The 25371-nt window shown below is 41.5% G+C and overlaps 1 protein-coding gene across 1 annotated transcript in view; it reads left to right on the top strand.

The window, feature by feature from the left end:
• Positions 1-25371, top strand: part of scn4ab (sodium channel, voltage-gated, type IV, alpha, b) — a 218761-nt gene that overhangs the window by 156687 nt on the left and 36703 nt on the right. The window contains exons 11-16 of the mRNA XM_063037680.1: positions 2164-2439; positions 4671-4797; positions 12925-13163; positions 14682-14855; positions 16948-17304; positions 22969-23388. Coding sequence (XP_062893750.1) covers positions 2164-2439; positions 4671-4797; positions 12925-13163; positions 14682-14855; positions 16948-17304; positions 22969-23388 — 1593 coding nt within the window. The remainder of the gene's footprint in view (positions 1-2163; positions 2440-4670; positions 4798-12924; positions 13164-14681; positions 14856-16947; positions 17305-22968; positions 23389-25371) is intronic.

The following is a 25371-nucleotide window of genomic DNA, read 5'->3' as shown; positions in this document are numbered from 1 at the left end:
TGAAGTAGGTTTTCAAAGCTTGCAGAGAGATTTAGGCCAGTTAGAAGAGTGGACTGAAAGACGGCAGATGGAGTTTAATGCTGATAAATGTGATGTGTTACATTTTGGTAGGACTAATCAAAATAGGACATACATGGTAAATGGTAGGGCATTGAAGAATGCAGTAGAACAGAGGGATCTAGGAATAATGGTGCATAGTTCCCTGAAGGTGGAATCTCATGTGGATAGGGTGGTGAAGAAAGCTTTTGGTATGCTGGCCTTTATAAATCAGAGCATTGAGTATAGGAGTTGGGATGTAATGTTGAAATTGTAGAAGGCATTAGTAAGGCCAAATTTGGAGTATTGTGTACAGTTCTTGTCACCGAATTGTAGGAAAGATGTCAACAAAATTGAGAGAGTACAGAGAAGACTTACTAGAATGTTACCTGGGTTTCAGCACCTAAGTTACAGAGAAAGGTTGAACAAGTTGTGTCTTTATTCTTTGGAGCGTAGAAGGTTGAGGGGGGACTTGAAAGAGGTGTTTAAAATTATGAGGGGGATAGATAGAGTTGACGTGGATAGGCTTTTTCCATTGAGAGTGGGGGAGATTCAAACAAGAGGACATGAGTTGAGAGTTAAAGGGCAAAAGTTTAGGGGTAACATGAGGGGGAACTTCTTTACTCAGAGAGTGGTAGCTGTGTGGAACGAGCTTCCAGTAGAAGTGGTAAAGGCAGGTTCGATTTTGGCATTTAAAAAAAAATTGGATAGGTATATGAGCAGGAAAGGAATGGAGGGTTCTGGGCTGAGTGCAGGTCGGTGGGACTCAGTGAGAGTAAGCGTTCGGCACGGACTAGAAGGACTGAGATGGCTTGTTTCCATGCTGTAATTGTTATATGGTTATATGGTACTCATGCAGGATTTCCTTAAGGTTAACTTATAGGTTGAGTCAGTGGTAAGGAAGGCAAGTGCAATGGTTGCATTCTTTTTGAGAGAGCTTGAACATAAGAGCAAGGATACGATGCTGAAACTTTATAAGGCATTAGTCAGACCACATTTGGGGTATTGTGAGCAGTTTAGGGCCCCTTATCTAAGAAAAGATGTGATGGAATTGGAGAGAGTCCAGAGGAGACTTACTGAAAATTATTCCGGGAATGAAAAGGTTAATGTTTGAGGGGTGTTTGATGGCTCTAGGCTCGTACTCACTGGGGTTTAGAAAAATTAGGACGGGGAATCTCATTTAAACCTACTGGATACTGAAAGGCCTGTATCGAGTGGACGTGGTGCGGGTGTTTCCTATACTGGGACAGTAGGACTAGAGGCACTGTCTCAGAATGGAGGGATGTCCATCTAGAACAGAGATGAGGGGAAATTTCTTTAGCCAGAGGGTGGTGAATCTGTGTAATTCATTACCATGGATGGCTGTGGAGGCCAAGTCATTTGGTATATTTAAAACAGTTTGATAGGTTCTTAATTAGTAAGGGTATCAAAGGTTACGGGGAGAAAGCAGGAGAATGGGAAGGATAATAAATCAGCCATGATCAAATGGCAGAGCAGACTCAATAGGCTAAATGGCCTACTTTGGCTTCTATGTCTTCTGGTCTTATCATCTTATCATTTCCAATACTCTGGATACCAAATCAAAGACTTCTGACATCAGTTATCCTTTTATCCCTGACACAATTTACACATCAGTTTTACATTGGATGATGTAATTTTCTGATTAATATTCTTTTGGAAGTATTTCAGAGGAATTTAAATTGAATTGTTCAGGAATTACAATTGTAACACATTCCCACAACAACAAAGTCTTTGCATGGCACAGTAGCATGTAATGATTGACTTACTCTTCTCTTTCGTCCTTGGTTATTCTCCCACAATTGCACCAGTTACCACCCCGAAACTGACTCAGCCACTTAATTCCTGAACCCTTGATGCTCAAACCCAGGACCTTAAAACTTTTCAATTCCCCTTGCTTGCCCTGATTAAAATGAATCACTGGCCCTCAAGTCCCTTTGGATCCTTCTAATCTCCAGATTACTGAGACCACTAATGGGTACCTAGTGCCACTTAGGTTCAACAGATCAAACTCAATTCTCAGCATTGAGGTTTCTCACTTTATGAAGCACATGTATGAAAACATATTCAATACCAATAATACGTTGAAATGTGTATTTATTCCTTCAGCTGCATTCTGCTAAAGACCCGATCGGCAGCCACTACTCACTCGCAAGTGACAGTGTACAGAGAAAAGATGATTCCCACAATGGTCCCATCGAGGATGAGTGCGGCATGGGAGAGGAAGGAGGGAGTCATCGAGCATCACTGACTGTCCCACACACCAAGCCAGTCATCTCTATTGCAGTGAATGGAGTTGTTTCACAAGATACTGAAAATGGGACAGCACCCAATGGCAGGGTTTTGCCACCTGGACTCATGAATAAAGTAGACATGAGCAATGGAGTAAGTTACTTTTTATTTTGATTTCCTCATTGCATTGACTAGTTTAGCACATATGTTTCAGGAGTATGACAGGAAGGTAGCCATGGAAGAATAAGGCAGAGGAATACTCATGAATGGGAAAGAACTCAGAGAACTTGCAGATAAGGTAACTGTGCTTTACATTCAGATTTCACAAAACATTGCTCCATAGAAGCACAACACTTTACAGTACTAGTGATCTGGGTTCAATTCCCGCCACTGCCTGTAAGGAGTTTGTACGTTCTCCCCGTGACCGCGTGGGTTTTCCATAGGCTCTCCAGTTTCCTCCTACTGTCCAAAAATGTAGGTCAATTGGTCATTGTAAATTGTCCCGTGATTAGGCTAGGATTAAACTGGTGATAGCTGGGCGGCACTGCTCAAAGAGCCAAAAGGGCCTAATCTGTGCTGTATCTCAATAAATAAATACATGCAATTTTCAGAAGCATCTACAATGTACATTTAGCAGTAATGTACCTTGCTTCCTCCAACCAATTTTACAAAAAGAAGTTATGGAAATTATAATCTTGTACTGCTTAGGGGATGGAATCAATTGAAGGGGAAGAAACTGATTCTGCAAATAAATCATTATTATCATAGGTTAATAGAGCACTGAAGCAGGCTATTTGGCCCACTGAATTTGTGCTGACCATCAATCATCCATTTATACTAACTCTGCTAATTCTACACTAGTCCCATTTTTTATTCCCACCAAAACCATCTCCCTCTGCCACCCCTACTTGTTAACCAGAGGATTTAATTTCAAGTTCATTTAAAAATAACTGGAAGGAATTTGAGTAAAAATTGCATTCTCCAGAAAGCAAGATGAACAGAAATTTGCTCCAAGTAAATTTTCCACAGAGCAAAGCCATTATTTTTGATGCCGAACACAAACTTTGTTCTCAAGATACCAAATCATACATCACCATCATACCAATCCCCCGCCGCACCTTGACACTTTCTGAGGTGGAACCAGATTGTTTCTAACCTGAATGGACTTGTGTGCTAAGGTCTTCAGTTCCTTAATGTTTTCTAAAATATTCCCAGTCATTCTATATCAGGGGTCCACGGACCCCTTGCTTAATGGCATTGGTCCAAGGCATAAGAAAAAGTTGGGAACCCTTGCTCTATATGCTTACCTTTATTAGGACTCCTAAAGTGCATCTCCTCACAATCAGGATTAAATTCCACCTGTCATTGCTCTGCGCAATTTACCAATTGATTAACACCTTTCTGTAAGCAAGGACTATCCTCCTCGCTATCAACACTATCACATTTGTGACAAAAACCATAACAAAACTATTCAGCATGTTTATGATCATTTCTGGGATTCCAAGAACAGTTCCAAGAAGAATGAGAGGAGATTTGATAGAGGTATACAAAGTGATGAGGGGTATAGACAGGAGAAATGCAAGCAGGCTTTTCCACTGAGGTTGGCTGGGACTACAACTAGAGGTCATGGGTTAAGGGTGAAAGGTGAAATGTTTTAATGGTAGAGAAACTTCTTCACTCAAAGGGTCGTGAGAGTGTGGAATGAGTTGCCAGCGTAAGTGTTGCTGGTACATGTGAGCTCAATTTCAACATTTAAGAGAAGTCTAGATAGGTACATGGATGGTAGGGGTGTGGAGGACTATGGTCCCAGTGCAGGTTGATGGGAATAGGCAGTTTAAATGTTTTGGTGTGGACTAGATGGGTTGGAGGGCCTGTTTCTGTGTTGTGCTTTTCTATGACTTTATGACTCTGTGCTACCATTGATCAGATAGTAATTTCAATGAACAGAGTACTAAGGAGCTGTTTTTTTTTCCCAGTGTTGTGGAAATGTGCACGAAGGCAGTCAATTTACCCATTAATTGCAAAACCAAAACATCAATTGCTTTCACAAACTTGAAAAAATCTGCAGATGCTGGAAATCCAAACAACACACACAAAATGCTGGAGGAACTCAGCAGGCCAGGCAGTGTCTATGGAAAAGGTACAGGTGATGTTTTGTGCTGAGACCCTTCAGGTACAGGTCTGCTGAAGGGCCTCAGTCTGAAACATCAACTGTTTACTCTTTTCTATAGATGCTGCCTGGCCTGCTGAGTTCCTCCAGCATTTTGTGTGTCTTGCTGTCAATTGCTTTGCTTTATTGTCTAAGAATATGTTCATTGGCAATGGGATCGGTTTTTGATTCACAACCAATATCTTGTTCCGAATTTCTACCTGCTCCTTTGTAGGTATCTGGTAGGGATGCTGATGACGAAATCCCTGGGTCAAAACATACCTCCCTGTTTCTAGAAGAACCAGCATCCTCAAAGAAAGATGGGAGTGTAGCCAGTGTGCACAGCAATGCCGTACTAGATGGTAAGATCTTTCTACATTTGAAAAGGAATCAAAGATTGTATAAACTTTAGTGTGAAATGAAAACAGAAAATGCTGGAGATCCTCAGGTCAAGCAGCATCCACAGAGAGAGAAACAAAGTTAACATTTCAGGTCAAATGATATTGTTCAGATGACAGGTCACCAAACTGAAACATTCACTGCTTCTCTCTTTACAGGTGTTGAGCATCTCCTGATTTTTGTTTTCTAGCTCCTTCTGCAAGTTGTTCATAAACATTCCAGCTCTGATAAAATAATTTGATCCTCATTTAGTGCTTGACCAGCTGCGTACATGACCTCCAGCAGAGTTTCTTGCTTGGAGGTCAACTCCAAGCTTTTCAGTACAGTCTCAGTTCAGGCAACCTGGTGCTTACACAGAACAGTTTTGGACAACCTGAGGGTTCCTGCCCCAGACTCACAGTCTATTGAAGCTGTCACTGTGATGTCTTTGACATTCACAAGCACTCGACTACACTCTGGGCTCATAAAAAAATGTATAATATTTAATTAATTTTACTTATAAAGAGCTAAGATACAGTATATACAAAGACAAAAAAAAATCAGCTGGAATCATTGAATCTGACTTGAATGAACAATTTGAACAATTAGAACTTTGTTGAGGAAGCCAGTGAAAGGGGACTTGTGTGCGTCAGCCAGTGTTAATCCAGTGAAGAGGGAGTGCGGAGATTTGCCAGAACTCAAACTGGGAATTCTGGACAGGATTTGCTGCCTTACTGAATTCCATGAGCAGCCTACTGGAGCAGAACAGGAGCAGCCACAATTGACAGTTTCAGGGAAGTAGAAACCACTATCAGTTGACAACCACAGCAGACATGACATGAGGTTTCCATGGGCTTACCTAGGTAAGTCTTAGGGTCTGTGCTGATTTCTGAATAATGAAAGGTCTTTTCCATTTGCTTTCAAGTAAAATATATTGACATATAATTTCTGTTATTCCCTAAAAATTGGCAATTAATGGAAAAAACAACTGTGAAAGGACTCAAATTGTCCCCTAAAGCCCAACTATTTCCTTAATGAATCTCCCTTCCTGGACTGCTTATTATTACCATTGTCTTCCACACTGGAGGATGAGTGATGCCCTCAAGGCTCTTGGTGCTGCCATGTCAAAGTTGTCAATGTCCATGGAAGACACTATAATAATAAAAAATGCAGGAATATTTTCCACGGAGCCACATGGCACCTCAGTAGTGTAGCGGTTAGCATGATGCTATTACAGTTTAGGCTGTTTCACAGTTCAGGGTTCATTTCTGGTGGCATTCTGTAAGGCGTCTCTGTATGTCCTCCCCGTGGAATGTGTACCATTTCCCCGGGTGCTCCAGTTTCATCTCACAGTCCAAAGACTTACTGGGTAGGTTAAATGATCATTGTAGATGGTTCCATGATTAGGTTAGGGTTAATCGGGTTGGTCGGGGGTTGCTGGGGTGACATGGCTTGAAGGGCCAGAAAGGCCTACTCTACGCAGGAACACTAAATAAACAAATTATCTCTTCAAAGATTTAGCTTATGCAAGTTTCACATGGCCATTTCTTTTGGCTTCATTCTGATATGAAGAAAATGCGAGAGTCAGAGAGTTGGAGAAAACTACAGGACAGAAACAGGCCCTTCGACCCATGTAGTCTATGCCAAACCATTTAAACTGCCTACTCCCATTGACCTGCACCGGTTCCATGGCACTCTATACCCTTACCATCTATGTACCTATCCAAACCTCTCAAACATTGAAATCGAGCTCGCATCCATCAAGTGCACTGGCGGCTCGTTCCACACTTGCACCACCCTCTGAGTGAAGTTTCTCATTTTCCCCTTAAACCTTTCACCTTTCACCCTTAACCCTGTCCTCTAGTTGTAGTTTCACCCAACCTCAGTTGAAAAAAACATGCTTACATTTACCCTATCTATACCTCTCATAATTTTGTATACATTTATCAAGCCCCCCCCCCCAACTTTTTATGTTCTAAGGAATAAAGTCTTAACCTATTTAATCTTTCCTCCAGGTCCTCCAGTCCCAGCAACATCCTCGTAATTTTTCTCTGTACTCTTTCAATCTTATTTACATCTTTTCTATACATAAGTGACCAGAACTGCACACAATACTCCAAATAAGGCCTCACCAATGTCTCATACAACTTCAAGATAACATCCCAACTCCTGTATTCAGTACTTTGATTTATGAAGGCCATTGTGCCAAAAGCTTTCTTCACAACCCTATCTACCTGTGATGCCACTTTCAATGAATCGTGTACCTCCATTCCCAGATCCCTTTGTTCTACCACACTCCTCAGTGCCTGACTGCTCACTGTGTCAGACCTACTCTGGTTAGTTCTACCCAAGTGCAACACCTAACACTTGTCTGCATTAAATTCCATGTGCCATTTTTCAGCCCATTTTTCCAGCTGGTCCAGATCCCACTGCAAGCCAAGATAGTTTCCCTCGCTGCCCACTACACCCCCAATCTTAGTGCCAGCCGTATCCAATTAACCACATTATCATTCAGATGATTGATATAGATGACAAACAACAACAAACCCAGCACCACTCCCTGCAGCGCACCACCAGTCACAGGCCTTCAGTCAGAGAGGCAACCCTCTACTACCACTGTCTGGCTTCTCCCAGAGAGCCAATGTCTAAAAGTGTTATACTTCGTGCTAACTCCTCATAGATGTGCAGCAAGCTGGAGGAGCTGGGAAAATGAAAAACAGTAGCGGTTCAGGTTTTAATGCGAGTTAATTGCAAGTTCTTAAAGCTACACAGACATTTTTAAGGTCAAAATCATTTAAATTCTGGAACTGATAAAATGTTTTTTTCTAGTGTTACGCACCCTGTAATGGGTTTAAGAACCAGCAGAAATGGAACACACCTGGAGTTTGGTTTTGCTTTTAACTAATGCTACTTTTATTAGTAACTATGCAATACAGTAATATAAAACCAGATAAATCAAGCAGGTTAGCAGAGATTATGCATATATAGGTGTGGAAATATAAAACCCAAACTTCTTCAAGCTTAAGTGATACAGTCTTATGATGGAATGTAAGATAGTTCAGTTCAATGCTCAGGTTAATTAATGAGAGATATTTGTAATCCAAAGGCGAATGTTGTGAGAAGGCAATTACGTCGATATTCCACAGATTCCACAATAGCAATACCAGATTAGATTATGAGGACACACAGTCCCCTTTTATTGTCATTTAGTAATGCATGCATTAGGAAATGATACAGTATTCCTCCGGTGTGATATCACAGAAACACAAGACAGACCAAGACTGAAAAACTGACAAAAACCACATAATTATAACATAGAGTTACAACAGTGCAAGCAATGCCGTAACTTGATGAAGAGGCTGTGAGCACGGTAAAAAGTTCAAAGTCTCTCGCAAGTCCCACATCTCACACAGACGGGAGAAGGAAGGAAACTCTCCCTGCCATACCCAACCACAGTCCGACCCCAAGTCGTCCAAAAATTTTGAGCTCCAATCAGCCCTCCGACACCAAGCACTGAGCACCATCTCTGCCGAACGCTTCGACCTCAACCCCGGTCGCCAGTAGCAGGCAAAGCCGAGGATTTTGGGTCCTTCCCTCTGGAGATTCTTGATCGCACAGTAGCAGCGGCAGTGAACCGGGCATTTCAGAAGTTACTCCAGATGTTCCTCCGTGCTCTCACGGCTGTCTCCCTCAAATCAGAATTGTGCACGGCCCCTAGTTAACAATACGATATAATTTCACTGGAGAGGCTACGTGCGCTGCATCGCGCCACCATCTTCTCCTCCCTCCTCCAATAACAAGGGCTGCAGGTTTTATCTCCGAAGTTGTTCCACTCCACACACGAAATATCACCGACAGTGATCGTCAACAAATATCCTTTCAACACAAGCGGTACCACACCCAAGTTCAGCTACGGGTCATCCCAAAGTGGTGGCCACAAGATACTCAAACAGAATCCACATATGGATTATCACCAATAGTAGCTTATCACTGAGGTATGGTCTTCAAGTGGTAAAACTACCAACCCAGGCAAGGATTATCACACACAGGTAGTTTCCACACAAGGTCACCCAAAACACACAACTGTGATAGCCACTTACCCAGTTCCACGACATATGAAATAACTCCAACAGTGATTTGCCACAGGGATGCCTTTCTTCAGTGAACTACCACACCCAAACAAGGGTAACACACAAGTGGTATTCATAAAGGTCTCCCCTCACCAGAGAACCTACTCCTGTGGATTAACTACGTGACAGTCACACTTTTGTAGTCAGATGGAACTCAAACTAACCCTTACGGGCTACTTGGGAGAGAGTCCAAAACAGTGACCTCTTTGTCACTGGGTTTCTTCTGTTTCAATCCTATCTCTCCTCTCTTCTCTTCCTGCAAACTTGCTCTAGTTGCAGAAAACTTGTGAGAGTCATTTATGAATACTCAGGATCGATCTAAACTCACCTCTTTTGGGCTACTGAAAGTTTAAACTGGCAACCAACTCACTGGTGTCTTCCATTGACCGAATCCATCTTGACTCTCAGCATGTGTTTTTCTGTGTCTGTAACTGTCCTCGTAAAAAGTAAACATGCTGCAGAGAAACCATAACATCGATTGTCCATCAAATAACTCCACCTCTCTCTCTCTCTCTCTCTCGAGCAGCTCAAACAGTGTCCAAAAGTTAGTCTCATTCTCCCGGCGTTTTAAAGTGACAGTCCACAGAAAATATGAACCCTTGGGGTACATAACACTAGTTATTCCCAGCATTTGCCAAGACAAAAGGAAAAGTCTAAAAAAGAAACTTAAAGAATCTGACAATAAGACAGGAAAATTTTCAAAATTCTGTAAGCACCTTTTTTAAGTGAATTCCACAGTCAGGCAGTTCTGCTTGTCAATCTTTTAGGGCAGAATTAAAAACGTTCTCTTTGCTAATTATCGATTGTTGGTTATGTGCTGTGTCATATACAATCAAGTGGAGACTAAGAATCATGAGCCCCTTGAAATCTTTGCGGAAATCTTTGGGACTTACAAGGGTTCCCACCGCTGCCTGTAAGGAATTTGTACATTCTCCCCGTGACCGTGTCAATTTCCTCCCAGAGTCCAAAGACATACGGGCTGGTAGGTTAATTGGTTATTGTAAATTTTCCCATGGTTAAACTGGGATTAAACTGGGGGATTCCTGGGTAGCATGGCTCTAAGGGCTGGAAGGGCCTACTCCACACTGTATCTCAATAAAATAAAAGACAACAAATACATCTTTGCTTGGACTCAGAGTGATCGCTGTGTTTGAGTGCACTGCTACTCTCTTTCTTTTCCTGCATCCTACTTTCACTCATAAAGCCCATCATCTCTCTGGATTCTCCCACTAAGGTTAATTTACAGTAGTCAACTTCCATACAAGTAAGCATTTCAGATATGCGGGGAAACTAGAGCAGTCCACCTCATATACAATGGATCTGTATGTAGTGACAGAGATAGAGTGTAAGTTCCACACAGAGTACTCGAGGTTGGGATTACACTGGATCGTTTAAGGTGTGTGGAATGCGGAATAACTGCAGCACCACTATCCTCCCCTATTGTACAAAGAAGACTGCTGTCATGATGTGCGTTGGCAATATCAAAACTCAAGTGCGGAGGAAAGACAGACTCTGATGTAGAGATGGCAACGAGAGTTTATTCATAATAATTTCAAAGAACATCAGTGGCTCGGCCAAGCGACATCACAAAAAGTAACATTCTCAAAACTAGGACCCCGTGATTAACACTAATCAGGCATCCGCTTAAATAATACAAGTAACACAGAGTTCCTGAGCCTATCAAAATAAACAAAATAAGCTTAAACAGAAAGCACCAGGAGACAGAACTACAAAGAATGAGTAGCTTGAGAAAAACACAAGGAACTCCAAACGATTAATGACTCTCTTTAAACAACAATGAACTAATTCAGGTGTTCTAAAAATTTCAGAACTCAACATTCTCCGGCGCCCCACAAAGGCCTAAAGAACTCATTACAATTGTACTCATTTGCAGACTGCTCTCCAAAGTCTCCACATGGAGGGAGTATGATTGGAAAATCTTCACTATTAGTTTGAATGGAAAAGAATCACAGTGAAGGACTAAGATTAATTATAGTATCTTTAGATTTACCTCATTTGTTTAAGTTTATGTAAATGGGGTGTGCTTTTTAATTATTTGCTTTTTTAAAATAATGATTCCTAAATTTTTAGTAAATTTGAATATATTGAAATAGTTTGGATACTTTTTGATTGCTTCTGAATATCAGAAATATTCAGAAACATTCATGGCTCTTGACAGCTTTGACAGTCAGCAATGACATTTACATCACAGAGGGCTCTGTTGCTGCACAGGGCCTCCCCATGACTATTGAAGGCAGCTTCTCTCAGCAAGTCCCAAACTGAGAAACCAGTCAAGGTAAGTGCAATTTTTGTCTGCATGTCAGTGCCAACTGCATGCAGCTCCCCGCTGACCAGAAATTCTGGGTTATTGGAACACAATTCCCTCCTAATGATTGTTTTCTTTTAATCCATTCCCAGGATGTGAGCATTGCTGGTAAACCAGCATTAATTACCCATGAGAAGGTGATAGTGAGCTGTCTTTTGGAACCATATGGTGAAGGTATTCCCACAGTGATATTAAATAGGCTCATCCGGGAATGTGGTCCAGTGACAATGCTGAATGGTGAAATGTGAACACTTGTGTTCCTTGTCACATTCTGCCTTTGTTCTTCTGGGTAATGGAGGTTACAGGCTTGAGAATTGTTGTCAAAGATTCTTTGACAAGTTATTTTTTATAAATAGTTGATATTGTAATCAATTTGTGCCAGTGTTGGAGGAAGTGGGTATTTAAAATAGTGGGTAGGGTCAAATCAAACAGGCTGATTTGTAGTCATTGGTGGTCATGCTTCCTGAGTGCTGAAGGTTCGTCATCTTCCTTTATGCTCCTGACTCACACCTTGTAACATGGTGGAAAGATGCTCAGGAGTCAAGAGGCCCAGTCCTTCACCACAGAATGTGCAGGCTCTGCTCTCCCTTATTAACCACCATCCCTCCTGCTGGCTATTGATTTTATTTTTTGAGGCTCTGTTGACCATAAATGGTAAATGCCACCTGAAAACTAAAAGCATTCTCACTCACTGTCATCTCAGCTTGGAAAATCAGCTTTTCTCTTTTCTGTATTGGATCAAAGCTTCAATGATGTCTGGAGCTGAGTAAATTTAAACCTTTGTGTTTTGATGTACGATCAGCAAGTATTTTATTAAACGAAAGTTAACAGGAATCATGAATCATGGAAAAGACAATCAGTTTGTGGACTTTTGAAATTTTAACATGGAAATGGATATTTATTAGGAGTGATGCTATAGATAGGGGGGCGAGGTGGAGATATGTCTCTACCAAAAGGGGTGTAAGGTGGTCCTTCCCTCCACTAGCCTGCAGGTCATCATTGGGTGAGGTGTAGCAGGTGTAGCACCTGCTTAGCCCCCCTCCCAGTAGGGTCACAGGGGTCATGTGAAGCCATGGGAGCAAGTGGTGGGTGGTCATATGAGCAGGTGGTGCAGGTTATGTTACCACTGACGCCAGGCAGACCACCTCTGAAGAATATTGATAATGTCTGGAGTCACCCGTCTTGTAAAGACACTGCCCAGAAGAAGGCAATGGCAAACTGCTTCTTCTGTAGAAGAAATTGCCAAGAACAATCATGGTCATGTGACCATGACCACCCATGTCATACAGCACAGCTCATAATGATGATGATGATTATTGAATATCCAGAAGTTATTTGGATATTGGACCCAAGGTATAGATTATGTGTGATCTCACTATTTAACTAGCTGGCAGAACTGATTTAGTATTGACTGAACTCCTGCTGCTTTATTTAACGGAGGGATCTTAACCATCTAAAAACAATAGGAAATCCAATGCGTTAAATTCTATGACTCAAATTCCTTGTGTTTTTTTTTGTTCTTCAAGCACTGCACTGAATGGAGGCACTTGGAACAATTAATATTGATTTACCCCTGCACGCTGATGCAAGTGCTCTGTTTTTATTCCAAGGAGATTTAGAAGCTTCACAGATTCCTTGCTATTTATGTTCTGCAGAATTAGAAGAGGCACATCAGAAATGCCCTCCCTGGTGGTACAAATTTGTCAAACCAGCGCTAATTTGGGATTGCTGCCTCCTCTGGGTGAAGTTCAAAGAAATCATGAAAGTTATTGTGATGGACCCATTTGTGGATCTGGGGATCACAATTTGTATTGTGCTGAACACTCTCTTTATGGCTATGGAGCACTATCCCATGACAGAGAGCTTTGAAAGTATGTTGTCCGTTGGGAATCTGGTGAGTATTTGCCCGACAAAAGTTGTTGTTTTATCTTGTAGAACTGTTAGGATGAATAAATATTGCACTTCACCTTCACTGCCAGGGTGAGGTTCAACATTAACAACAAGAATATCACCTCATGTTCCACATGTGTAGTCTACAATCTAATGGCATGAGCATTGCATTTTCCAATTTAAGGTAAGCCTCGGCTTTTGTGTTCCTCTCACCCTTTCCTTCTGATCCATTTATGGTCCTTTTTTTTTGTTCTGTATCCCATACCACCCCACCTCACCCAATTTCATCCCCCCCTCCCCTTCCTGGTTCCATCCACACTTTTCACCCACGGTATCCTGTCTCCATTCTGGTTCCATTTGCCTTTCGCCTCTCTCTTAATGGTTCCTATAATCACCTTTCTTACCTATAGCTTTTATGTTTCCTATTATCCCCTCCAGGCTGTCTCCATCTGCACCCTCCCCTCCTCCCACTTGGTTCCATCTGCCTATCATGCTCACCCTTCCTCGGTCCACCTATCTACCGGTCCCTGTCTCACCCCTGTTCCTCTACTCTTTATACCGGCAGTCTTTCATCACCACCCTTAGCCCTGATGTAGGGCCTTGACCTGAAACATCAATAATTCCTCTCCCCCACTGCTGAGATACTGCTCAGCCCGCTGTTGCTCTAGCAGTTTGGATTTTGCCAAGGCAGTCTCCAGTGCAGCAGATCTAATACTGACCCGTCTGTTAGATACAACATTCATCCAGTCTGACAGCACAGAAACAGGCCTTTGGAGTCTGTGTCATCATTAAGCACACATCTCCATTAATCTGACACTAAACACCTAGGAACCATGGCCAAGTAAAGTGCATCAGCACCTCTACATTTCTTCAGGAGGCTAAAGAAATTACTTGGCCGTAATTGATAAGGGCCAATGTTACTATTATATAGAAAGCCTCCCATGCATCACGGCTTGATATGGCAACTGGTCTGCTCGAGACTGTAAAGAAGCTGCAGAGAGTTGTAGACACAGAAGCTGGCATTCCCACCCCCACCCTCCTCCCAACCAGATTCTGCCTACACTTCTCACTGTCTTGGCAGAGCAGCTAACATAATCAAAGATCTACTCCGGACATTCCTTCTCCTCCTCCCGTGCATCGAGCAGAAGATACAAAATCCTGAAAGCACATGTCACCAGACATAGACACACAGGTTAGGGTTTGTAAGTTATAGACATGCTATGTGGCATGGGAAGCGTGGCTCTCAGAGGAAACCAAGGGAGAACATGGGGACTCCACGCAGACAGTCCAGAGGCCAGTATTGAACCTAGGAGGCTGAAACTGGGGCAGTAGCTCTATTGATTAGAACGGTCCACTTATTAAATTCAATAGTGATGTAAAACTCAGTAGAAGGGAAGGCCATTGCTTAACACCAAGCAATGTTCATTAAATCAGTAAATAAATAAATTTTTTTTATTTTCCGTAGTACTTTTTAATCTTTGTGTGGGAGAAAGAAGCTTAAGTTGTGGTCTTTTTTTGGCAGGTATTCACAGGGATTTTCACTGCTGAAATGGTGCTCAAACTAATTGCTCTGGATCCTTATTATTACTTTCAAGTGGGTTGGAACATATTTGATAGCATCATTGTGACTCTCAGCTTGGTGGAGCTAGGACTGGCGAATGTACAAGGATTGTCGGTGCTGCGTTCATTCAGATTGGTTTGTATCGCAAGTTTAACCTGTACATTGTGTAACTAGCTGAAAGAGTAGCTGGTGTGACTCTGGCAGATTTCCATTTATATTGCATCCTTCACAGCTTCAGGATACCTCAAAGAATTTTACAAGCAATTACAGTGGATTCCAGTTAATTGTGATACATCAAGACCAGTATATTTTGGTCCAATCAAGCTCCTATTAGCTGAAGTTTCATGGAAATAGTTAATAAGGTAGAAAAAATTAAGTATTGTTTAACTGAGTAACAAATTATGTATTTAAATGAAGTACAGAACAAAATAGAACACTATCAATACTACTAGAGTACTATTAAACAGTGTATTCATTCCTAATAGTTCTCAAATTCATCACTGTATGCTAACGCATTCTTTAGACTGACTGCAAATGAACAAGATCAGAGCAGACACCTAGTGTAGATAATGTACTACATTGAGACAATGCTATCAACAGCTGCATCCTCCAAATCTTCATTTTAATTGTAACATTCAAGATGATTCTCAGTACCTTCAAATTCTTCCTAACTTGCTGAAGTTGTGAAATCATTTCATTTTCACTCCTGGCCATTTGTGCCATTTCCAAGCCTGAATGCTTGAAACCACAGTGAGCAAAACGGTTCTGAATTGTCTTACTGCCCATTTCTCACCAAATATCAGTAACAAAAATCACTGCTTTTAAACACAAGTACATGCAACTGACACTATTTAAAAACTATTCACTCTAAGCATGGTGTAATGCCTAATGGCCACACAAGTGCACACATCAGACACTAGTTAGAAACTGTTTGGCAACAGTCTCCTGTCCCAATTAACTGGCATAGTGTCGCAAATAAACAAAGGGAATCCCAGCAATTTCTCAATTAGTTTTTGTTCTTTAAGAGTCATCTCAAATAAGTGGCTGCCCCAGTTAACTCAAATTCCACTGTATTTATGAAACCTAATCATCATTATAATGATAGAAACAGAGCAACCAATTTGCACACAACAAACTTCCATGTGATATGATTAGGATCAGAAGATCTTTGAGTGATAAGCAAAGGCTTAAATAGCCTGTTCCTCTCTGAAATAGTCTCAAAGGGCTTCATTAACATCCATCTAAGAGTCTAAGAGGCCTCAACTTAATCTTTTAATCCAAAAGCTTGTATCTATGACAGTGTAATGCCCCCTCAGTGTTACACTGAAATGCTAGCATAGATTTTGAAGTCAGTTCTTTGGACTGGGAATTGAATCCATTCCATGTGAATGAGCCACAAGTTTGCACTGTACAATGAACCCCATGCAATTCCTGATGAATGATAGAAACCTGCATTTGTGCCATGTCTAGTTGCAGTCTGGATCTGTTAACCTCTCTGTGGCGGACTCTGTGCATGAGCAGAAGAAGGAAAATACTGTACATATGTAATCTGGTAACAAGCGTCATACAGTGAGAGCATGTTATCAAAAATCAGGCTGATACATTGATAAATGTAATTTAAATGTATCTTTCTAATATGCAACAACATGCATCAGAAAGCAACTGTGCTCACTGACACAAGGGTCTCCACAGATGCTGGATATCATGAGCAACACACACGGAATACTGGAAGATCTCAGCAAATCGAGCAACATCTATGGAGGGGAATGAACCGTTGATAAGACCTGGTAAAATGCCTCAGCCCAAAGTGTCAACTGTTTATTTCCCTCTATAGGTGCTGCCAGACTTGAACTCCTCCAGTCCTTTTTGTGCAAATGTGCTCCAGTCCTGTGTTTGGTTTTACAATTAGTTCTCCCAGTGGAACACTTGGAATCATTCTTATAGGGTCAATAACATGCTCTGAATAGTATCCATTTTCATCATTTTCCAGCATTATTATGACCTGCGGCAGAGTGCTAGGATAACAGCAGCTGGTGAGAACACAATTATCTACATGCTGTGCGCTACATACCTTCAAAGTGAGGGAGTCAATAGACAAGATTATTGGCGCCACATTGAGTGTTAAACATGCTTATAGCTGCTTTTATTAACCTGCTTTTGCTGAAGTAAGAATACAAAACTGAACTTTATTTGCCACCACACCCTGATCACCCTTCCTCCTTTCCAGTTGAGGGTTTTCAAACTTGCCAAATCTTGGCCAACTCTGAACATGCTGATAAAGATCATCGGTAACTCAGTGGGAGCACTGGGGAATCTGACACTAGTCCTGGCCATCATTGTTTTCATTTTCGCTGTGGTTGGAATGCAACTCTTTGGCAAGATGTACAGGCAGTGCGTTTGCAAGATCTCAGAAGACTGCACACTTCCACGCTGGCACATGAATGACTTCTTTCATTCGTTTCTCATTGTGTTCCGCATCCTTTGTGGAGAATGGATTGAGACAATGTGGGATTGCATGGAAGTAGCAGGACAGCCCATGTGCCTCATTGTTTTCATGATGGTCATGGTGATTGGTAACCTGGTGGTAAGTTTTTTTTTTCCTAATCTTTCTTGAGATTCGCTCAGTTGGAATATTTGAACCAAAGACATGGTTTTCAATGACGTAGTTTTGACATTTTGTACAAAATAGCAGCAATAAACAAATAGCTTGTAATAATGTAAAGCATCCCGAGGTCCATGCCATAGAAGTGGAGAAGATTAGGGTAGGAATTCCAGGCTTTAGGTCCTAGGCAACTTGAAGCACTGTTAACAGTGGTGATGGAATAAAATAAAATGAGGAATCAGAAGACCATCAGTACTTAACTCTATCAATGCCCACAAGAGTAAATGAAGGGCAAGGGCAGATTGGTAAGGGTAAAGCCATGTTGCTCATTCCCTCGTCATATGATACAATATATTGATGCAGAGATTTTATTTCTGTCTTCTGTTACCACCTTTCACAGCCTTAGTCTGGCAAATTTTCTTTGGAAGTCTACCAGTTTGTCCAGTGTTGATAATTACAAGCTTCTCTTGGTAATGGTTCATTGTAGTTCCTCTCCCTAGGTACATTCTGTACCCTTGCATCCTCCAGTGCAAAGTGGTGTTCAGTGTGAACAAATAATTCATCAACTGAGGGGGTAGTTAATTATCAACAGGAAAGATAGCTGCGCATAACTGAGAACTCATGGTATCTTATGTTAATGTTCCAACTAGTCAGGGCTGTTTTACCTGACTGAATGACATTATGCTTCCCCTTCTGTTGGGTCCTGCTCTAAGCTTTCTGTTAAACACATTTGAGACACCAATTGATCCATATAATTCTGTGAATGTGAGGATACTGTTTGACTAACACACATAAAAATTGCTGGTGAACGCAGCAGGCCAGGCAGCATCTGTAGGAAGAGGTGCAGTCGACGTTTCAGGCCGAGACCCTTCGTCAGGACTGGCGAAGGGTCTCGGCCCGAAACGTCAACTGCACCTCTTCCTACAGATGCTGCCTGGCCTGCTGCGTTCACCAGCAACTTTGATGTGTGTTGCTTGAATTTCCAGCATCTGCAGAATTCCTGTTGTATACTGTTTGACTAGTCCATTGAACAGCTCTCCTACTTTGTTACAAGTCTCCTGACAAGAATGAGGAGGTCTTGGTAGGTTGAAATGTGCTGTCTATGTGTTGTTTTATGCATAGGTCACAGATGAGTGGTCCATCCCATACAAAAAAAACCCATCCAATTCATTTGGAGAAATCATTAGCACCTGTGCTGAGTCAATGTGTGAAAGCTTGGATTTGGCAACCAGAAACAAAAAGGATGCCAGTGTTGATGACATTGAATGAGTAGCATTAGCTGTGTGATGAAATGATCTGCATGAGCTGCTTGTGACTCTTTATTTTTCTCTCTTTCCTGTGGCAGGACAATGTAGACAGAATTTGCTCTCTATCTAATATACCCTGTCCTTGCTTTGGGAGTGTGTCAAGTTTTACTCTACCTAATTCATCCTATTCCTGCCCTGGGAATGTGTCATGGGACAGAGTAGACAAGCTTTATTTTATGTCTACCTGTTCCGTCCTTGGACTGGGAATGTGGGAATGTGCAATACACAGTGTACAGTAGCTTCATTCTATATCTGAACCATCCTGCCATTGCCCTTCGTTTCCTCTTTTTATTCTTTTCCAAAGGTTTGTTCAGTCATTACCCTCATTCCAGGAAAAAGGGAAATCAAAATGAATGGTGAGCATAACTTAGGAACTTCAAAATAGGTTTAATGCACAAAATTCAATTTCAGCCTTCATTCACTAATCTAATTGTGTCCTTGTGCAAGACTCCGTAAAGGTCAATTTGCAGGTCGAGTGAGGAAGGCAAGTGCAATGCTAGCATTCATTTCAAGAGCACTGGAACGGAAAAGCAAGGATGTGATGTTGAGACTTTATAAAGCACTGGTGAGGTCTCACTTGGAGTATTGTGGGCAGTTTTAGGCCCCTTATCTTAGAAAGGATGTGCTGAAACTGGAGAGGGTTCAAAGGAGATTCACAAAAATGATTCCAGGATTGAACAGCTTGTCATATGAAGAGTGTTTGATGGCTCTGGGCCTGTATTCACTGGAATTCAGAAGAATGAGGGGTGACCTCATTGAAATTTATTGAATGGTGAAAGGCCTTGAAAGATCAGATGTGGAGAGGATGTTTCTTATGGTGGGAGTGTTTAAAAGCAGAGGACACAGCCTCAGAATAGAGGGGCATGCTTTTAGTGCAGACATGAGGAGGAATTTCTTTAGCCAGAGAGTAACGAGTCTGTGGAATTCGTTTCCACAGGCAGCCGTGGAGGCCAAGTCTTTATGTATATTTAAGGCAGTCGTTGATAGATTCTTGATTGGTCAGAGCATGAAGGGATAAGGGGGGAAGGCAGGAGATTGGGGCTGAGGGGGAAATGGATCAGTCATGATGAAATGGCAGTGAAGACTCGATGGGCCAAACGACCGAATTCTGCTCCTATATTTTTTGGTCTTATGATCTAATTAAAACTTATTGGTCTAGAAATTCAATCACATTGTAACACACACGAAACTTTGGAGAAAATCAGCAGGTCAGGCAGCATCTATGGAAATAAGTAAACAATCGACTTTTCAGGCCAAGACCTTTCTTCAGGGCTACATGGCCTGACTAAATGCTCCTTGCAAGCCATTTTGACCCTGGGTACATCCAAATGTGATTACTCTAACCTATCTGACACCATATCCTAGTTATTTTTTTGTTCCCTGTGAAACACCTTTTGGGAAGTTAGAGAAGAAATTAGATTACATTGTCCCAGGACAAACTGTCTTTAGTAATTTTCATGAAAACCATTGTTCTTTGTGCAAAGGTGTACTCAAATCTGCTATGGCGACTCCCAAGCTACCTCCCATCCACTCATGTTACTGATTAATCCCCACTCACTCATCACCCTCCAGATTCACCCACAATTCCAAGCAACATGCCCAAACTGAAGAGTTGAATATCATCAAGTTTATTTCAGCCTTGTCGGATGGGAAATTAAGTTGACAGGCAACTGGAATCTCAGATTTCCTCCTATGGATTAAACAAAGATACTCTGCAATGCGATCAGCAAATATGTGTCTGAAAGTACCATAGGCAGGGGAAGGTTTTGTGGGGACAGAAGAGTGGACCAGGGAGTTACAAAGGAAAGGACACCTTTGAAATGTGGAAAGGTGAGGGGAGGAGAAGATGTGTCTTGTGGATGAATCTCATTGAACCTGATGAAAATTGCAAAGAATGGCAACTGAATGCAGAGTCTGGTGAGGTGGAAGCTGAGATGTTGATAGGGTTTATTGAATTAATTGTAACATGTAGCTCTACTGAATCTGTGCAGACCTCACTTGTGCAGTGTCTGCCAGGTCAGCCCTGTGCGTCAGGTATACAAAGTTGGAAAATTACCTGATAGGCACAAAATGTTGGAAACAATCCAATTCAGAGCACAAGCAAGCTTGGAGAAATAAAAATGTGCTACCTAAAAATAAAAAGATATTAATTGTAAATGTATATTTTTATAAATGAACTAATAGCTGGAAATAAAATCAGCTGAGGAGATTGGTCTAGTCAGATGCTACAGGAAACTCAAACCGTCTTTAGCCTACTAAAAGTGCTAATTATTCTTCCGCTATGAGACTGTGGTTCTGTGCCAAGTTGTTGCTTTCTAGAGTCCCGTATTCTCATTGCAAAACTTTAAGAACTTAACAAACTTGAAGGAAGAATCCTTTGTTTGTTTTTTCTTCCTAGTTTCTCTAATGCTGGACATATTCAGAGAAATCAGTGGAGGAGATTGGCATCATGGTTCACTTCTAATAAAGGCAGCAGTACAGTCCCATATTTGCCATGATTTAGGAATTTGTCCTTCATGTGCAGCTTACTGCCTGTAGAATTAGAACAGCTTACATGTCCCAATTTAGTTCTGATGATTCCTTTCACACTAAACAGATGAATAGTGTACAAGAAAGACACAATTGATACTATACTATATGTAATGTTACAGTATGATTCTTGATGGAAAGGTGTCTTTAATGCAAGAGTCCAACACCATAGCTAAACATAAATATTTACAGATATGATGCAAGTGATTTATTTAAGGTTTGTTCCTGGCTCACATAACATGACCCAGGGAGCTGTGTGCTGTGGAGTAGCTGTTAATACCTTTTTTTTTGAGCTGCAGTGAATTGGAGAAAAGAAACTTGCATGCAAAATCAACAGGAAGGAAATCATGACAGTTGCATTGAAACATGGGTCCTCCAGGTGAAAATGTTAGCTTAGGTTTTATGCAAAAATGGTTAGGTGATGCAAGACAGCAATTACCAGGGCTGAAGGAAGCGCACAAGCTACCGTCTCTGGTTCCAAATGGATTCCATAAGAGTCAGCAGGAACTTAATCATGCCATTGGAATGCCATCTGCTCGGTAGGGTTCAAGAGAAGGTACTCACTGATTAATATTCTTTTTATCCCTTACTGGTATGTTGAATCTTCAGAATCAGCATACCAGCTATGGACAAGTTGAATTATCTGTTACAGGTTTCACCACATTCCATTCACTTTCATGCCAATATAGAGGATAATTTGCTTGTCCATTGTGCTACATGCATGTTATTAGCAGTAACATTTCAATAAAAATAATCTGAAAATTAATCATGCTACGCACAGAGCTTTATACTGTACATAGGTAACAGAAACAGGATAATGAGGTGGCACGGTAGCATAGTGATTAGCATAATGCTTTACCGTACGGGCGACCTGGGTTCAGTTCCCACCACTGCCTGTAAGGAATCTGTACATTTTCCCTGTGACCCGCGTGGGTTTCCTCCGGATGCTCCGGTTTCCTCTCACGGTTCAAAGACGTACCAGTTAATAGGTTAATTGGTCATTGTAAATTGTCCCGTGATTAGGCTAGGGTTAAATTAATGGATTGCTGGGTGGCGCAGCTCAAAGGGCGGGAAGGGCCTTTTCTGCACTATATATCAATAAATAAAATTACAAATAAATAAATGTATTAGCTTTTATTGGCTTTATTTTAGAAACAGTAGGATCAATCAATTCTCAGGTTTCTGATCCATCTGGTTGGAAGTGCAGACTGCCTCGAATGCCTCAGTCCTCTTTGTCATTCCTCAAACACTTTATACGTTCTCTGCCACATGCTATGTGGAGCACATGTAACAGTGTTAGCCCAGGCAGCCCGTCCACAAGTACTTGGAGGAACACACCCAGCAGCCACTCATATTCTTTTTATGAGGTTCAAATATAGTGATCATGATCCAAAGCTGCTCACTCTCTATCATGTAAAAATACATATAGCTTGCCTCTGTATGGTTTCCACCTTTAGAATTGCCGGGACAGTTGACTATGTCAATGGCTCTTTGAGTCAAACAATCAGCTTTTAGGTTGGGCCATTGGCTTGATTCCCTTGTTACAGAAATAAATAGATTTCCCTCTGGAAACATAAAGTTATTAATTATCATTGTCTACTCCATTGTACATTACAGTCAGAGGAAATTGGGGAAGTTGCTTGGTTTATAAAGATAATTAGAAAAATAATGCTGTAAAGGTTATCCATTCATAATGTTTCGATTCTCTATTATATTCAGTGCAATTAGCAACCAATCTATCCCCCCTCGTGAGGGCTTTTTATTTTAATGATAAGAATGTGATCATGAGTGACTAAATGTTCACCTACAGGTGCTTAACCTCTTCCTGGCCCTGTTGCTAAGCTCCTTCAGTGCAGATAACCTGTCAGCATCTGATGATGACTCTGAAATGAACAACCTACAGATTGCAATCAACAGGATCACCAGAGCTATCGACTTTGTCAAAAGCTTTGTTCTTGGCATCTTACGAAGAAAAAAAAGTGTCCAGGAAGATAAGCAATTGGATGAATTTTCTTCCAAAACTGGGGCTCTTGATTTTAACTACACAGACCAAGAGAATAGAAAGAAAGAGTGTTCGAAGCTTGATGGGGTTACCCTGAAGAAAGGGGACCAGCAGGATGGTGTCTTGGCCAATGCGCACTTGACTGTTAAAGTTCCGATTGCTGAGGGCGAATCTGATGCTGAAGATGATGAACAAAGTACTGATGAAGACACAGGTGATGTTAACACGGTAAGAAACCTGGTTAGAGTCATGTGTATCTCATGCGCACTCATAAACACTTTGATTTAATGTTGATCAAAAATCACCATTTTTGTTAAAACTCTGCAAAATGTAAGTGCCCATTGTTTCCTCTCTTACACAGACAATTTTAACTGGGGAATGGGGTGCACATGGAATGGATGAGGATGCAATTGGGAAGGGGATCCCTCAATAAACATGGCCCTTCGACCAATTTAAAACCCAAGTTTCGTTTTTTTTTGGACAACCACCCATCCAACATTAGATGGCCCATTGTTGCTGGAATATCAAATAACCTGGAACATCGGCTTCTTTGACACGATACTCATTTACCTTAATTTGCACGATAAGCTCATCTACCTTATTAGAAATGTTACAAACATACAGATAAAGAGCTGTAAGCTTTAATTTCTTTAATAATTGTTACTAATATGAGAAGTGAAAGCCAACATAAAAGCCAAAAAGAGGATATATAATAGAGCAAAAACCAGTGGGAAGTTAGAGGATGGAGAAGCTTTTAAAAACCAACAGAAAGCAACTAAAATAAGAAGGTAGAGATGGGATATGAAATTAAAAAGGATACCAAAAGTTTCTTCAGAGACACAAAATATAAAAGAGAGACAAGAGTAGGTATCGGACCACTAGAAAACGATGCTGGAGAGGTTGTAATGGGGGACAACAAAGTGACGGACAAACGTATAAGTAATTTGCATCAGTCTTCACTGTGGAAGAACCTAGCAGTGTGGTGAAGTTCCAGATATCAGGGGTCATGAAATGTGTGACGTTACCATAACCAGAGAGAAGGTTCTTGGGAAACTGAAAGTACTCAAAGGTCACCTGGACCAGACGGAGTACACCACAGGGTCCTGAAAGAAGTAGCTGAAGAGATTGTGGAGGCATTAGTAATGATCTTTCAAGAATCACTAGATTCTAGAATGGTTCTGGAAGACTGGAAAACTGCATATGTCACTTCACTCTTCAAGAAGGGAGAGAGGCAGAAGAAAGGAAATTATAGGCTAGTTAGTCTGACCTCAGTGGTTGGGAAGATGTTGGATTTGATGATTAAGAATGAGGTCTCAGGGTACTTGGAGGCATATGATAAAATAGGCTGTAGTCAGCATGGTTTCCTCAAGGGAAAATCTTGCCTGACAAATCTGTTGGAATTCTTTGATGAAATAACAAGCAGGATAGATAAAGGAGAATCAGTTGATGTTGTGTACTTGGATTTTCAGAAGGCCTTTGACAAGGTACCACACATGAGGCTGCTTAACAAGCTAGGGGCCCATGGTATTACAGGAAAGATTCTGGCATGGATAAAGCAGTGACAGATTGGCAGGAGGCAATGACTGGGAATAAAGGGAGCCTTTTCTGGTTGGCTGCCAGTGACTAGTGGTGTTCCACAGGGGTCTATGTTGGGACGATTCTTTTTACATTATATATCGATGATTTGGACGATGGAATAGCTGGCTTTGTTGCAAGTTTGCGGACTATATGAAGATACGTGGAGGGGCAGGTAGCTTTGAGGAAGCAGAGTGTCTACAGAAGGATTTTGACAGATTAGGAGAATGGGTAAAGAAATGGTAGATGGAATATAGTGTCAGGAAGAGGAAGGACATAATAATACCTTAAGAAATAGGAGCAGAATTAGGCCATTTAGCCCATCGAGTCTGCTCCACCATTCAACCATGGATGATCCTTTTTTCCCTTCCTCAAGCCCACTTCCCGGCCTTCTCCCCGGAACATTTGATGCCGTGTCCACTCCAGAACCGATCCAGTTTTTGCTTTAAATACACGCAATAACCTGGCCTCCACAACTGCCTTGCTAACAAATTCCACAAATTCACCATCCTCTGGCTAAAGAAAGTTCTCCACATCTCCGTTTTAAATGTATGCCCCTCTATCCTGAGGCTGTGCCATGACTCCCCCACCATGGGAAACATCCTTTCAACATCTGCTCTGTCTAGGCCCTCCAAC

Source organism: Mobula hypostoma, chromosome X1 (genome assembly GCF_963921235.1).
Source record: "Mobula hypostoma chromosome X1, sMobHyp1.1, whole genome shotgun sequence".
NCBI classification, from domain to species: domain Eukaryota; kingdom Metazoa; phylum Chordata; class Chondrichthyes; order Myliobatiformes; family Myliobatidae; genus Mobula; species Mobula hypostoma.
The sequence above is the reverse complement of the archived record's forward strand: the minus strand, read 5'-3'. Positions and strand labels throughout refer to the sequence as shown.